The sequence below is a fragment of the Pelodiscus sinensis genome, chromosome 3 (genome assembly GCF_052426305.1).
Source record: "Pelodiscus sinensis isolate ZL-2025 chromosome 3, ASM5242630v1, whole genome shotgun sequence".
Taxonomy (NCBI): Eukaryota; Metazoa; Chordata; order Testudines; family Trionychidae; genus Pelodiscus; species Pelodiscus sinensis.
The window spans coordinates 48,993,560-49,007,417 of record NC_143054.1 but is presented as its reverse complement, the minus strand read 5'-3'; the positions used below and the strand labels follow the sequence as shown (position 1 = coordinate 49,007,417).

The 13,858-nt window shown below is 38.3% G+C and overlaps 1 protein-coding gene across 1 annotated transcript in view; it reads left to right on the top strand.

Annotated features, from left to right (window-relative positions):
* Positions 1–11,175, top strand: part of LOC149524646 (protein eyes shut homolog) — a 130,653-nt gene extending 119,478 nt beyond the window's left edge. The window contains exons 3-4 of the mRNA XM_089777100.1: positions 10,783–10,936; positions 11,145–11,175. Coding sequence (XP_089633226.1) covers positions 10,783–10,936; positions 11,145–11,175 — 185 coding nt within the window. The remainder of the gene's footprint in view (positions 1–10,782; positions 10,937–11,144) is intronic.
* Positions 11,176–13,858: the final 2,683 nt, after the last annotated feature.

The window sequence follows — 13,858 nt, the reverse complement described above, 5'->3', positions numbered from 1 at the left end:
CATAGAGAAGTACTATTATCTGACTTTTAGAGACAGAGAAATGAGGCACAGAAAAAATAAATGAGTTGGCTGAGATTACACAAGAAATTGGACCTGAGTCTCCCATATCTTAAACTAGCTCTTCAACCACTGGGCAATCCTTCTTCCCACAGCTTAAGCCATGTTCACTAGTTCACATACGATTAATACAATGAAACAATCTACAAACTTAATTTAAAACTTTGACACGCAAGGACCAGCTGTGCAAACCAGAGGATGTCCACCATTGTGAGAAATAAATTACAGATGAGGAATAGAAAAGTGGTAAACTTCTCTATATAAGAAACTGTCATTCTTTGGAAGCATCACCTTCACATAGTCACACATAAGTGATCCATGTGCATGTACCATGAATTTCTGGAATCTGTCCATTCCTGCTTACCACTCCCTCGGGAGTTCAAGGGTATATTCAGTTCCTTGTGATTATTTAAGAGGCAGTGAGCTTAAGACTCAGAATGTTCACTGCTTCCTTGGAATTTTGTCTTTGATTTTTGTTTCATCTTCCCATTTGGGGGCTATTTTGTTTCCTATATGTTTTAGATATTTTAATGGCCCTGTTAGTGTAATACCTGAATTTTGTGTTTAGTTATATTCCCAGCCAGCTTTCTTAAAGAATGAGAGAGAGAAAGGAAACAAAGTCCATATATAATGAGCATCATGTACAAAATAAGAGTATGAAGGCTGTGTGATGGGGTGAAGCAACCTCGCCCCTACCTGGAACCAGAGGAGGCTCGGGAGCGGAGGCTGGCCGGCACCCGCCCCAGGCGAGTAGTGGTGGGGCCAGATTTGGAAGTCCTGCCCGGGGTGGGGATACACTGGGAACCTGAGTCCGGGGAATGGCTGCAACAGCAGCGCCGGGTGATGACGTCACATGCCAAGATGGCATCATGTCAAACCAACACCGGGGACGAGCGAGGGGGAGGATGGAAGCGAGAGCAGGAGGAGAGGGGGCGTGATATCACCCGCCAGAAGTCAGGGTGCCAGTAAAAGGGCGGACAGTGGAGACAAGGGGGAAAGGAGGGAACAGGAGGAGGAAACAACCAGGATGGTAAAGGGGTGTCCCGCCTCCCAAGGTAAAGGAGGGTAGAACCTAAGTGGCGGGGTAGGAAGCGGCCCAGGGCGGGGTTGTGAAGCCCATGTGCAAATGAGTTTAGGGACACAGCCCCAATTTGCTAGGTGAGGGAGCCAGTCTCCCTACCTTAGGGCCCTGGGCCGGGACTCGGGAGAGTGGGTGGGCCTGAGTCCTCCTACTCCACCGTCAGCGAGTGGATATTGGTGTCCCGATCAGCGTGATTGACCGCCAAGAGTGTCTGTCCAGCGAGACTGGACTTGATTACACGCTGTTATGGGATATGAGGGTGATGGATAACCTAATAAAGTAGATAGTTGACTGAGACCCGAGCATGAGTCTCTTACAGGCTGCCTCAAATCCCCCTTCCTTTTTCATGGGGAGGCTCTTCAGGCCAAGATTAGTAAGGATATAGTCATATAATGAAATTCTAGTATTGACTTGATTTTACAAGTGAGAATGTACAAAGGTCATTTTTAAGAAGAAATAACTTTCTTTTTCTTATACATATCCAGTGACCTGGACACTATTCAATGGCAGAAGCAATCAGTAACAGCTAATTCCTTAAGAAGGAAGAAATTTCACAGTACCATAAATTCCTCTAGTAGAAGTAAAATGGAAAATATAAATTATGCACGTTTGTTGTTTTAATATTATTTGCCTGCTTAGTTTAAATCAAGAACAGCTTCTAAGGACCAAATTGGATGATTGAGCCAAATTAAATCTGATGAGATTCAACAAGGGCAAGTGCTGAATCCTGAACTTGGAATGGAAAAATACCAAGTACTCCTATAGGCTAGGGATTGACTGGTTAAGCAGCAGTATGACAGAAAAAAACCTGAAGATTACAGTGGATGAGAAGCTGGATATGCATCAACAGTGTGCCCTTGTAGCCAAGAAGGCTAATGGCATATCAGGGTGCATTAGTAGGAGCATTGCCAGCAGATCTAGGGAAGTGATTATTCTTCTTTATTCAGCACTGGGGAGCCACATATGGAGTATTGTGTCTAATTCTGGACTACCCCTTATAGTAGGGATATGAGTGCATTTGAGAAAGTCCAGCAGAGGGCAACAAAAATGATTAGGGGGCTAGAGCACATGACTTATGAGGAGAGGCTGAGGGATTGGGCTTCATTAGTCTACAGAAGAGAAGAGTGAGGGGGGATTTGGTAGCAGCCTTCAACTATGTGAAGCAGGGTTCCAAAGAGAATGGAGAAAGACTGTTCTCGGTGGTGACAGATGACAGAACAAAGAGCAATGGTCTCAAGAGGAGGGGGAAGTGGGGGGAGTCTAGGTTGGATATTAGGAAAAACTATTTCACTAAGAGGGTGGTGAAACACTAGAATGGGTTATCTAGGGATGTTTTTAAGTTCCATCTTGACAAAGCCCTGGCTGATATGATTTAGATGGGATTGGCCCAGCATCTGATAGGGGGTTGGACTTGAAGACCTCCTGAGTTCTATTCCAACCCTTTGATTCTATGACCAAAGGCTGCATTAGCCAGGGCGTAAAAGTAAGTGCAGGAATACATGAAGGAATACAAAAAATTATTTGGCACATCTCATTGTACAGACACTCTACATCTCATTATACATTTAACTCTAGGGCTCTGAGAAGACCATTTACAGAACGTGTTGTGATGCCCTAGGAGGGGTCTCACTGGATGCTTTGTATATTGGCATCGTTTTGAGACCATTTTACTGGACTTTCTACACTCTGCTTTGGTACAAGTGGTTTTAAAATCCCAATAAAATATGAATATATATGTTTAATGATATTTGATTTTGGGCAAATACAGTTCTAATGGAACTCTGTTGTTTTTTGGGCTGCATACAAAGTGAGACCCCCACTGATGCATTTAGGGCCTGATTTCCAAAGCCTATTGAAGCCAATGGGAAGACTGTTACTGATGTCAGTGGCTGTTCAGTCCTGCCTTAGATCTTTTCACTTTACCAGCTTTCTTTACTTTAACAAACTGGGTTCACTGCAAAAACTTGCCTCCTCTTCATTATGAATTCCTTTCTGAATCTCAAGAAAGTAATCAGTGAGCCTTTCAAACCTCTTAGTCAGAGAACACCATCCTATCATCTAAAAAAGACTAGAAAAACTTAAAAAACAACAAATAGTCTAGCAGCACCTTAAAGACTAACAAAACATGTAGATGGTATCTTGAGTGTTTTGGGGTTTCTCTTACTCTCCAAGCAACCACCTCATCACACTATAGCTGTTCATGTTGAGGGAATTTCAAGGTCAGTGGATGTAATCAACCAACCCAAACATTAACATCTCTGTTTCTCTGTCTTAAACATAGTTTAGTAGAAAGGAAAGCGTCAGCATCCTGATGCACTGATGGATTAATAAATTTTACTATTTAGCTGTCATTGGATAAGGCATACGAAAGAGTTAACCGACTTGAACAATGTGAAACCAGCAGGGTGCAAAATTCCCACTTAATTTTAAAGAGCCAGGTGTTCATCCACCTTTAATTTCATGCCAAACAATTGATGAGATGGTATTATGCACCATAAATCTTTGGTTCACACTTCCATTTCACATGCTGTTCATTCAGCAAACATACTCTGATCTGCTCCCTCCCATATTATTTCTTCTCTCCTCTTTTTCTCCTGTCAGTTTTTCCCTTCCTTCCAGAGAACATCATCCCCTTGTGGGCACCCACATAAAATCTAATAAAACCCTTTAATCAATAAAGAAAATGTTTCCAGTGCTGTTTATTTATAATCTTTAAATAGATAAATAGGATTTGATTTCATTTGATAAGTAACATGCAGAATTTTGTAACTTATTAATCCTATGTGCAGATACCCATTTGTCTAAGTTCAATCATATGAACAAACTACCGTATGTGCATATGATGTGTGAGTTTTTATGCTCTCTACATGCCTCCCTCCCCCACTTCATTCTTCCTCTTTTTTGCCTGTTTTTCCCTGTTTCTTCTCTTTTCCATGTATGGGCCTCCAAAAAAAATTTACTGTTGCCATCTGTGTTCTCTTTAGTGGCACTGTAGTTCCTGACTCTATTTCTTAATCTTTGAAGCTGTGCTACCATCAAACAGCTGAGGAGAAATGACTGGCAGCAAATTCTCTTGAGAACCCTTTCAGATCAGTTAACTTAGAGAAGACATAAAGCAAAGGACAGAGAGGGAACAGGCAAGAAGATCGGAGACTGGGAGAAGAAAAACGGAAAGAAGCAAGATTGTAGGGAAGAAGAAAGCAGACTTAATTTGATTTTAAAGCTCAAAACCAAGATAGTAGTGGGTTCTCTGGATACCCTAAATGTAGAGGTATACAAAAGGATTTAAATGTATGTTTTATTATAGTAGTAGTAACCATATAGTTAAGGATTCACTGAGTTTTCCACTTAAAACCAAAATCTCTCTTTCTCATCCAGTAGATCTTATTTTAAGAGGATCATTTTAAAAGATCTCATTGTTTCATGTGTATGTTTATTAGAGGAGGATTACACATATTCAAAAATCTCTTTGGCCACTCTAACATCAATGTAATTTTACAATCATGCCTGTTTTTACCAAATTGACACCATAGCTCTGCTTCTACACCATAATCAGCAAAACATTTAACTACATACAGAAATCTCAGAGGAGAGGTTTTCAATTTACACATGGAGTGGAATCAGAATACCTAAGAAGTATTGAGGGTGAAAATCATAAGGGAAACTATTAAAGAAACCCTGCACACATTGTCATCAAAGCATTCCCCTCATTTGCGATTAATCCAAGTAGTCTAGGCCATACACTATCATAGGCCATACACTATCATTCATATCTATCCTTCATAAAAATAACCTTAACGGAACCTAAAAACAATCGGAAAGGGTGGCTAGTGTTTTAATGCCGTAACATTTCAGCTGTTAATATAGACATGCCACTTTTGTGGACATAAAAAACATTTTCAGTTTTATGAAAACCATTGACTAGTGGGCAGATTATGAGGACAGTTAACTAAATTATGTCACTTTACTCAAAAGCACTAAATTGTTGTTGAAAAGCATTTTTATATTTAAAGAGTTTATTATCAAGGCTTTTGTCAATCAGTTAGTTTTTAGTAACAACTCCTAAGAATTAATTGATTGTTGTTTATAGAGGCTGCCAAAAGAATAGATTGGCCATTGTAAATATGAGTGAGATAGCATATACGTAATTCATAGAAAATTACTATATAGCCTCAGGGAACAAGAACCTTATTCAGAAAAGATTGGTTTGTACATCCCTACTAATAGATTAGAATCCGTCTTCCATTTTAAAACAAGCAGAGAAGTGCTTATACATAGCTACATAATAATGAGATCTGTTCTCTGATGTTTTTAAAATATATATTTAAAAGGAATAAAACTAATGCTGACTAATGGACTAAAAACATTATAGTAGTTTATACATCCTCCACAAATGAGAGCCTGAGAAATATATAACTGGTAGTTTGTGAACAATTTCACATTTATATTGCTGGTCCCCTCTGATTAGCTTAGAGTATCAAGTGTAAAGATACAGGAAGTTCTCATTGTGGCATTACTAATTAGCCATGATTTGTTTTAAGAAGCATTAAGAATGAAATAAATATTTTGATTTTTTTTTATTTCCATTCCTATTGATTTTATAGTAGGTAAATAATGATTTATTGACTATTTTATTTGGCAAATGAAACAATATTTTCTAATACATTGATAAATATTTCCTTAATTTATTCTCTCTTCTCTGTATGCTGAGTGAACAATGAAAAGAAAATATTTCTAATTTATTCTAAACATATGCCAAATGTTGAAAACATTATTCCATAAATATTGTTCAATCATTTCTAATTACAACTTTAATGTTAATTTGAGTTTTGCATACAAGATATTTCATCAAATAAACTTGTGCTAAACAGAAAGATACATCAAATAAGCCTATAAGTATAGACTTACCATTTTCAAATACATAACATCTTCAGTTTTAACCATGAAAAGATTTTTAACAAAAGAGAACATAAAAGCAAAAGATAAGGCGTTTGATCCAAACAATTTAAATCAATTTTTTGAGTTAACTATTGTTTCTGAGTCACAGAAACAGAATATTGAGATAAGCATATAGGCATCTTAATAAGGATCTGTGGGGGACTGTAGAAACCCACTCTGAGGTCATGTCTACACTAAGAAATTATTTCAAAATAATAACTCCTGAAATAACTATTTTGAAATGGCATGTCCCCACTACAGGGAAGCGTTGAAATTAATCCAAGGCAGATTTGCTTAATGTGGATGCACTCCCTCAACTTAGAGCCCCAGGAAGTACTGGGGAGTAATTAGTTTGAATGGCTCTGGGGAGTAGTTATTTTGAAATAGCAGCAGTGGACAGTCCACACCACTGCTATTTCAAAATAAATATTTTGAAATAAACATTATTCCTCCTGGAAAGCAGGAATTATTTCAAAATAACCAGCCCCTTATTTGTAATGTGGACTTTGTAGTGTGGACACTACACTTGTTGTTTTGAAATAAAGGGAGTTTGAAATGAAGGAAGCTAATAGTTATACGTTCTTTCCCCTTCCCTTAAAAGCAATGTTAACATACTTATTCCTCTATTCAGATTCATCTCTAATCTTCTCGTTTGATCATTTCCTCACTCCCTGGTAATGAGAGAAAGGGGTAAGAAGAGCAAGCAACATCCCAGTATTCACAGCTGTAGCTGTATTCACTTCCCTCCGGAAATAGCGCCCTGGTCTAACTGCCATGAATATGTCTCCTGGACTGGAAGTACCAGTCATGGCCCACTGTTTACAGCTCAGTCATATAGTAATTTCTAGATTCTAAAAAGCCTTTTTGAGTAAGGTAAAATAATGATGTAAAACTGCTATGATTTCTAGCTGCCAGATTGAAAAAAATAAATTTATGATTATATGTTGATGAATAAAGATGTACAGTAATGAAGATGTACCCACTTGGCTACTTTATTGAGCTCAGTTAAAATAGGAAATAATATAACAATCTTATTGGCATTTCACTAAATGATTATTAAAGAAAAAGCACTTTCACATGCTACTGTATATAATTAAATATAAAAGCCACAAAATTGAAACAATTTTTGAAATTCAAAGTGGCTCATTCTTGTGTGAGCCAATCTTTACTTTGGTAGGCAACAACCTATGGGGGGAATAGTCTCAACTGTAGCAGCATAAGACTTAGAAAAAAACAAATAAAGGTTGAAAACTGTGTCTTCACCTTCTAGAGCATTTACTTTAAGCTTGGATCACTTCAGCAAATCAACTTATCTGCCTTCCCTCTAAATCAGTCAAATGGTCTACCAGAGAAGATATTTTGGTGTCATGGTAAAAGTGTTATCTGGAGTTCTCTGAAACCAAAACTCTTGATAACTTCTATTTTAGGTGAGGCAGTGACAGGAAATGAATCAACAGGGATGCAGCCACCTTATATATGTATGACATATAGGGTATATGTCTAGGGAACACTTTTTTTGTGGAAGAGCAAACGCGTTCTTTCTGGGAGCCCTCGTTCTACAAGGAATAAGGGCTTTCCCCAAAAGAGGAAGTTTTTCTGCCATTTGACCCCCAAAAGAGGAGGCTTTCCCTAGAGGGGGCCATATGGCGGAAAAGCCTCTTCTAGAAAAGCAATTGGAAAAAGCTATGCCAGTTGCAGAGCGCAATGATGTAGCTTTTTCCAATAAAAGAGTGTAGTTTGGACCTAGCCAAAGTGCTTTTATTTAAAGCTATACTTTATTTAGTCTCAAACTCTCAAACACATCTCCAACAGATTAGTAATAACGCTCCAATCCTCAATAATTACCAAATCTGGAATGGTTTTCATATGATACAGCACATGATATCTGATAGCCCGTCTTCTGTCTGCCATTACGGTGTCCACAAAGTGTTCCAGCTAGCCTAAACTTCTCCCCACTTATTTGCTGTGTTAGTACAACATCTCAATTAAAAAAAATTGTTAAGCAAGCAATTTCATAGGTGAAACAAGAGGTGTCCACAGACTGTTAATTAGACAGATGTGTTTTTGCAAAGTTTGCATTCTGGAGAGTCCTGACAAACACACCCCAGATAGGTTTCCTGTTTTCTAAAACCACCTTCCTCAGCAATTTCAATGGGGATTTTATCTGAAAGGAATCAGGAAAAGACTCCTTTCTTGTGGTCGCTTAAAACTCATTCCCTTCCCTTTAGATTTAGTTATGCTAAGGTTGTTGCACAGGCCCACTAAAGACCTTGTGAATTGACTGGGTTTGGCAATAACCACAAGAATCAATATTCCAACTATGTGCACTAGTCCAGGAAATGTCCTGATCCTCCAAGATCTCTCTGAATGAAGGTCCAGTATTTATAATCCTGCTCATTGAGAGGAGAAAAAATCTTTTATGAGCCTTGAATTTCAAAATAAGGAAGAAATCATTAGAATGCAACAGCAGGAAAATTGATGGAAAATGTCCTAAAGTATTTGTAATTTATTTGCATTATTGCCACAGTGATTAACCATATTACCTAATTGATACGGTTGATTGTAAAAGGGAGTTATCTTCAGTTAATGAAAGTGTTGGGAATAATTCTTGGACACACTGGGTGCAGGTGAAAACAAGCAGAGGATTTATTGGTTCACACAGCTGGTGGAGTACTCATCAGGGGTTAACCCGGTGAGCACTAACTTAACCAAAATATACATTAGATTATATAGGTAGCAGATGGACAGAGGAGAAGTAATTTGATAGGTCTAGCAGCAGAAGTGAGATATGCACATAAGCCTGTGGTCTGAGACAGTTACACAGCATCTCCGCCCATTGCCAATTAAACATATTATCATTAATACAGGTAATTATTCCTAACAAGCTAAATAAGGCAGCATAAACAAAGGCATGTTGATGGTCATTTTGTTGGCCAAAAATATAATGCATCTCCTGTGAGGGTGGTATTGCCATGGCGTGATCTTTAGGATCCAAGCTTATTAACAAAGCAGACAATGAAAAACAATCTCGTGCGGTTGTTTGGTTCTTTAGTACCGGCCTTATCAAAGTGAGGCCCTTTTGGAATGTGGTTATCAGGGGAACCAGGGTCACAGTAATTATTGTACTGTATGCTTCCCAGGGCTGGCCTAATGATTTGAGATTCGAGTTTGTCCGTTCTCAGCAAGATACCATGGACTGCCTCAATTTACCCTAAACAAGTGTATATAAGCATTGTGCAACTGAACATAAGAACGGCCATATTTGGTCACACCAATAGTTCATCCAACCCAGTATCCTGTCTGCCGACAGTGGCCAATACCAGATGCCTGCAGAGAAACAGAGGCTAGGGACACCATTCCTACCCATCCTGGCTAATAGCCATTGATGGACCTAACCTTTATGAATCTATCTAGCTCTTTTTTGAACCCTATTAAAGTTCTAGCCTTCACCATATCCTCTGGCAAGGAGTTACAGAGATTGACTGTGCATTGAGTGAAGAAAAACTTCCTTGTTTGTTTTAAACCTGCTGCCTATTAATTTCATTTGGTGGCCCCTAGTTCTTATATTGTGGGAATAAATACATAACTTTTCCTTATTCATTTTTTCCTCACCAGTCATGATTTTATATACCTCTATCATAGCCTCCCTTAGTCTCCTCTTTTCCAAGCTGAAAAGTCCAAGACTTTTTAACCTCTCTTCATATGGGACCTGTTCCAAATTCCTAACTATATTTGCTGCCTTTTCTGAACCTTTTCAAATGGCAATATATCTTTTTGAGGAAGAATGGCTCTTGCACAAAAGGGGAGTTTTGGGGCAAAAAGGCTCTATCTACACAGCACTTTTTTGTGCAAAAACCTCTTGCGCAAAAGGAAAAGGAAGAGGAAATGCAAATGAGAGCACAGCGTATGCAAATGAGTACTCCATTTGCATTTGCTCTTCCACAAGAGGATTGTAGTTTAGACGTAACCTTAAAAAAATTTTGGTATTACTTTTTGAGTTTTTGGCTAACTATTCTTCAAACTCCTTTTTGGCTTTTCTTAATATATTTTTATAATTAATCTGACAATGTTTATGGTCTTTTCTATTTTCTTCACTAGGATTTTGAACATCTACAGAAGTAACAAACTAAAATCTTGTTTTAAATTAGAATACTTTCTTATCACTGTTAATCCAAATTTATTTTTTCATAATCACTCAAGTAGAATTATATTTTGCTAATAGAAGATTCTGCATTGTAATATAGATGCCAGAAAAAAATATGAGTTAACACTGATAGCTGTAGAGTGCTAGGGTACGTCTAAACTACATGGCTCCGTCGACGGAGCCATGTAAATTTGTTGTTTTGGCAAAGGCAAATGAAGCCACGATTTAAATGATCGCGGCTTCATTTACATTTACATGGCTGCCGCGCTGAGCGGACAAACAGCTGATCAGCTGTTTGTCGGCTCAGCGCGGCAGCCATGTAAATGTAAATGAAGCCGCGATCATTTAAATCGCGGCTTCATTTGCCTTTGCCTATGTGTCTAATCTACATGCCTCTGACGACAGAGGCATGTAGTCTAGACACAGCCCTAGTGTATAATAATAAATAACCAAAATTCTTTTTTGGTTGTGATTTTTGTTGTTGTTGTGTTTTTGGATTGTTTTCTAAAGAGCTTCTTCTAGCATGATTATTGAGTGATGTTTGTAATTTGTGTTTTCAAAGCCAATGAAAAAAAATTTGGAGAACAGTTTCTTCATCTGTTTCTTGAGGAAGGACAGCCAATGGTTCGATTCGGGTGTGGCAACTCACAAAATATTCTGGCTGTGTCCGTAAATCAATCTATTAGTAAAGATGTACTTTCATCAATCACAATAAGGTAAGAACTTGCTATAATATATTGAACTAAAGCAAGACTCAATGCAATTCATCCATTTGCAGTTAAACATAGCAACATATACAGATGCAAGAGAAAGATGCTAAAAATGTATTGAACATAAAGGTGAAACATGATGCTCAGTGGAGCAGAGTGAAGTGTTCTTTTGACACATTTGTTACATAGCCTTAAAAAGTACTTCTTTTTTCAGAATCAGTTGCTGGACAATCAACAAGACATGAAAGGGTTTTGTGTATTGAACATTTGATTAAGATAATCCTATGCCAAGAGCATCATCAGATTCAACATATGTACCTCAAATCCCACAACTGAGCTATTTTCTAATTATGACTCTTTATTGTCAGTAAAAGAGTCATACTTTGGAAAAACTATGGGTTTGTTGGAAGTATGTTCAGTATCATCTAAATAATCGTGCAAGCAGATTCATCTATTTATTCCATTGGATAGTTTATGAACCAAACGGAACTTACTAAGAACCAGACAGTTTTTGGTTACACTTTCTGATTTATCATGTGTGGTGCATTCTTCTTCATCTTTTTGTTGAAGTTGAGCTGTGCTCTGAACAAACGATGGCCACTACTGTTGTTAAATGAGAGTATTATTGAGATGTCTTGTATAATGCACCACTTATCAATCATAATAGAGTCAATCTCTTTCTTGTTCTTTGCATTGGGCACAATCCATGTCCTTCTTAAATCAGGTGTTACCAATGAACATTTATTTCATTTGTGCCAGACTTGTCCATTACTCTCCTTGTGAATTCTATTTACCAGTACCATATATTCCAATGAACATTTCATCTAATTTCCTGATGTAAGCAGGGTCTGAACGAACGCTTCCATTATATTGAGCTGGAATAGGAGAGAAACCCTGGGTTTGTCTGTATAAATACAGTTTGCTCCTGCTTTGCTTAGATGTGTTAGATATTCAGTTGTCGGAATGGTGTTTTGCTCATTGTAATTAATTTGGCTGGTGTGGGGTCACAAATTGTATTAACACTAAATGCAGTCATTGTGAAATATGATCACTAATGCTTGTAATTATTATGGGAAAAGAGAAAAGACTGTGTTTAACCCATTTCAAAAGGAGAGAGACACTATTGGTGTAAAGAAACTTGAATGGACAGAGACTCCACTGCCAGAGCCCTGTGTAGTTAAGTGTGAGAGGGCAGGATTCTGAATCAGCAGGCTACATGTCCTCCAGTGAGCTATAAGACTGGTTCAACCTGTTTCTCCCCACTATTTCAATAACAGAGCTACAATACTCTCCATAAGGAGTTTCTTTTATTATTTTAAATTTACTCCAGTGTGTGCTGAAATTTTTTGTGGTTGCACAGTGCTTTGCACCAAGAGCTGAAACCCTGGGTTTTGCCCAGAGCCTAATTATTGCCAAGTTACTTCCCTTCCTTTTATTAAAAGTTTATTTTCTTCATTTAGACTCTTTGCTTGTGAGAGGGGAAGCATTGCCTCTCAGAGGCACCCAGGGATGGTCTGTGAAATTCCCAGGTTCCTGGGTGGGGGCTTGAGCCAGATCTGTCTGGATGGATGGAGAGGAACCCCTAGATTTTGAATATGGCTCTGGTGGCTGCTGATTTTACATGGTAGAAGGGTTACACCTCTTTCAACTTTGGCATTGAAATCTCCCATTGCAATCATGTGATTTTTTTTTGATTAAGGGTTTCCTTGAGGCCCTAATAGAATTCTTCCCCATTCTCATCTTCACTTTTGCTTGTGGGATCATAGGTCTGAATAAATTTGAGGCTGCTGTTCTTGTTCAGTTGCAGGTATAGCACTCGGATACATGATGACTTAAACTTACATGTAAGTTTAAGTTACTTAGATGATATTTGAAAACTATTTCCTTGTTGATGGTGAAGACGATTCCTCCAGTGGTTCTCGTGCCTTTTCTTTTTCCCAACATGATGGTTATTTTGTATCCCCACTTCTCTTCCATCTCCTTTCCTCATTGTGTTTTGTAGAGACCAATGAAGTCACAGGCTGCCCTTGCCTTCTTCTCCATTAGATGGTTAATAGCATTGTGTCTCATCTGTGTCCTACATTTATAGGTGTAAACTCAGAGGCCAGTCCTTTTTCTGGCCCCTGAGATTCTTGGCAGCCTCTCATTAACTGAACTCCCCACCACAATCATAGAACAGATCAAGGAGTTGGGACCCATTTATTCATGTTGTTATAGCCATTTCTTCATCTACCCACTTGCTATGCTGTCAATGGTGCTTTTACCTCCTCAACTGTGCTAGCATCCGATCTCAAGAAGGACAGTTATCCTCTCCCTAGGGCAGCGGTCTGGCACATCAATAGTATGTTTAAATCTACCGAAGAATGTGCTGTAATATCCTTGCTGCCGACAAACCAGGGTCACCACTGAGCCACTTTGAGGCAGTGAGGTAGGGTTTTGCAGCAGTGGATAATTCTCTGAAAACCATTTCTCAATGTGCAGTGGCATTCAAAAAAAATCTAACAGAATGCTAAGAACCATTAGGACAGAAATTGATAAGAAGACAGAAAATGTTATAATGTCACTGTACATACCTCTAGTATGTCTGCATCTTGAATAGCGTATGCTGTTCTGGTCACCTCACCTCAGAAAAGTTATATTAGAACTTGGAAAAATATAGAGAAGGGCAACAAAAATGATTAAGTGTATGCAAAAGTTTCCATGTGAGAGATTTCAAAGATTGGTACTTTTCAGCTTGGAAAAGAGATGACTAAGAGGGTATATCATAGATGGCTATAAAATCATGACTAGAGTGGGGAAAGTGATTAAGGAATTGGTATTTATTCTTTCACATAACTCAAGAACCAGAGGCCACTCAATACAATAAACAGGCAGCAGGTTTAAAACAAGCAAAAGGAAGTACTTATTCACACAGTGCATAATCAACCT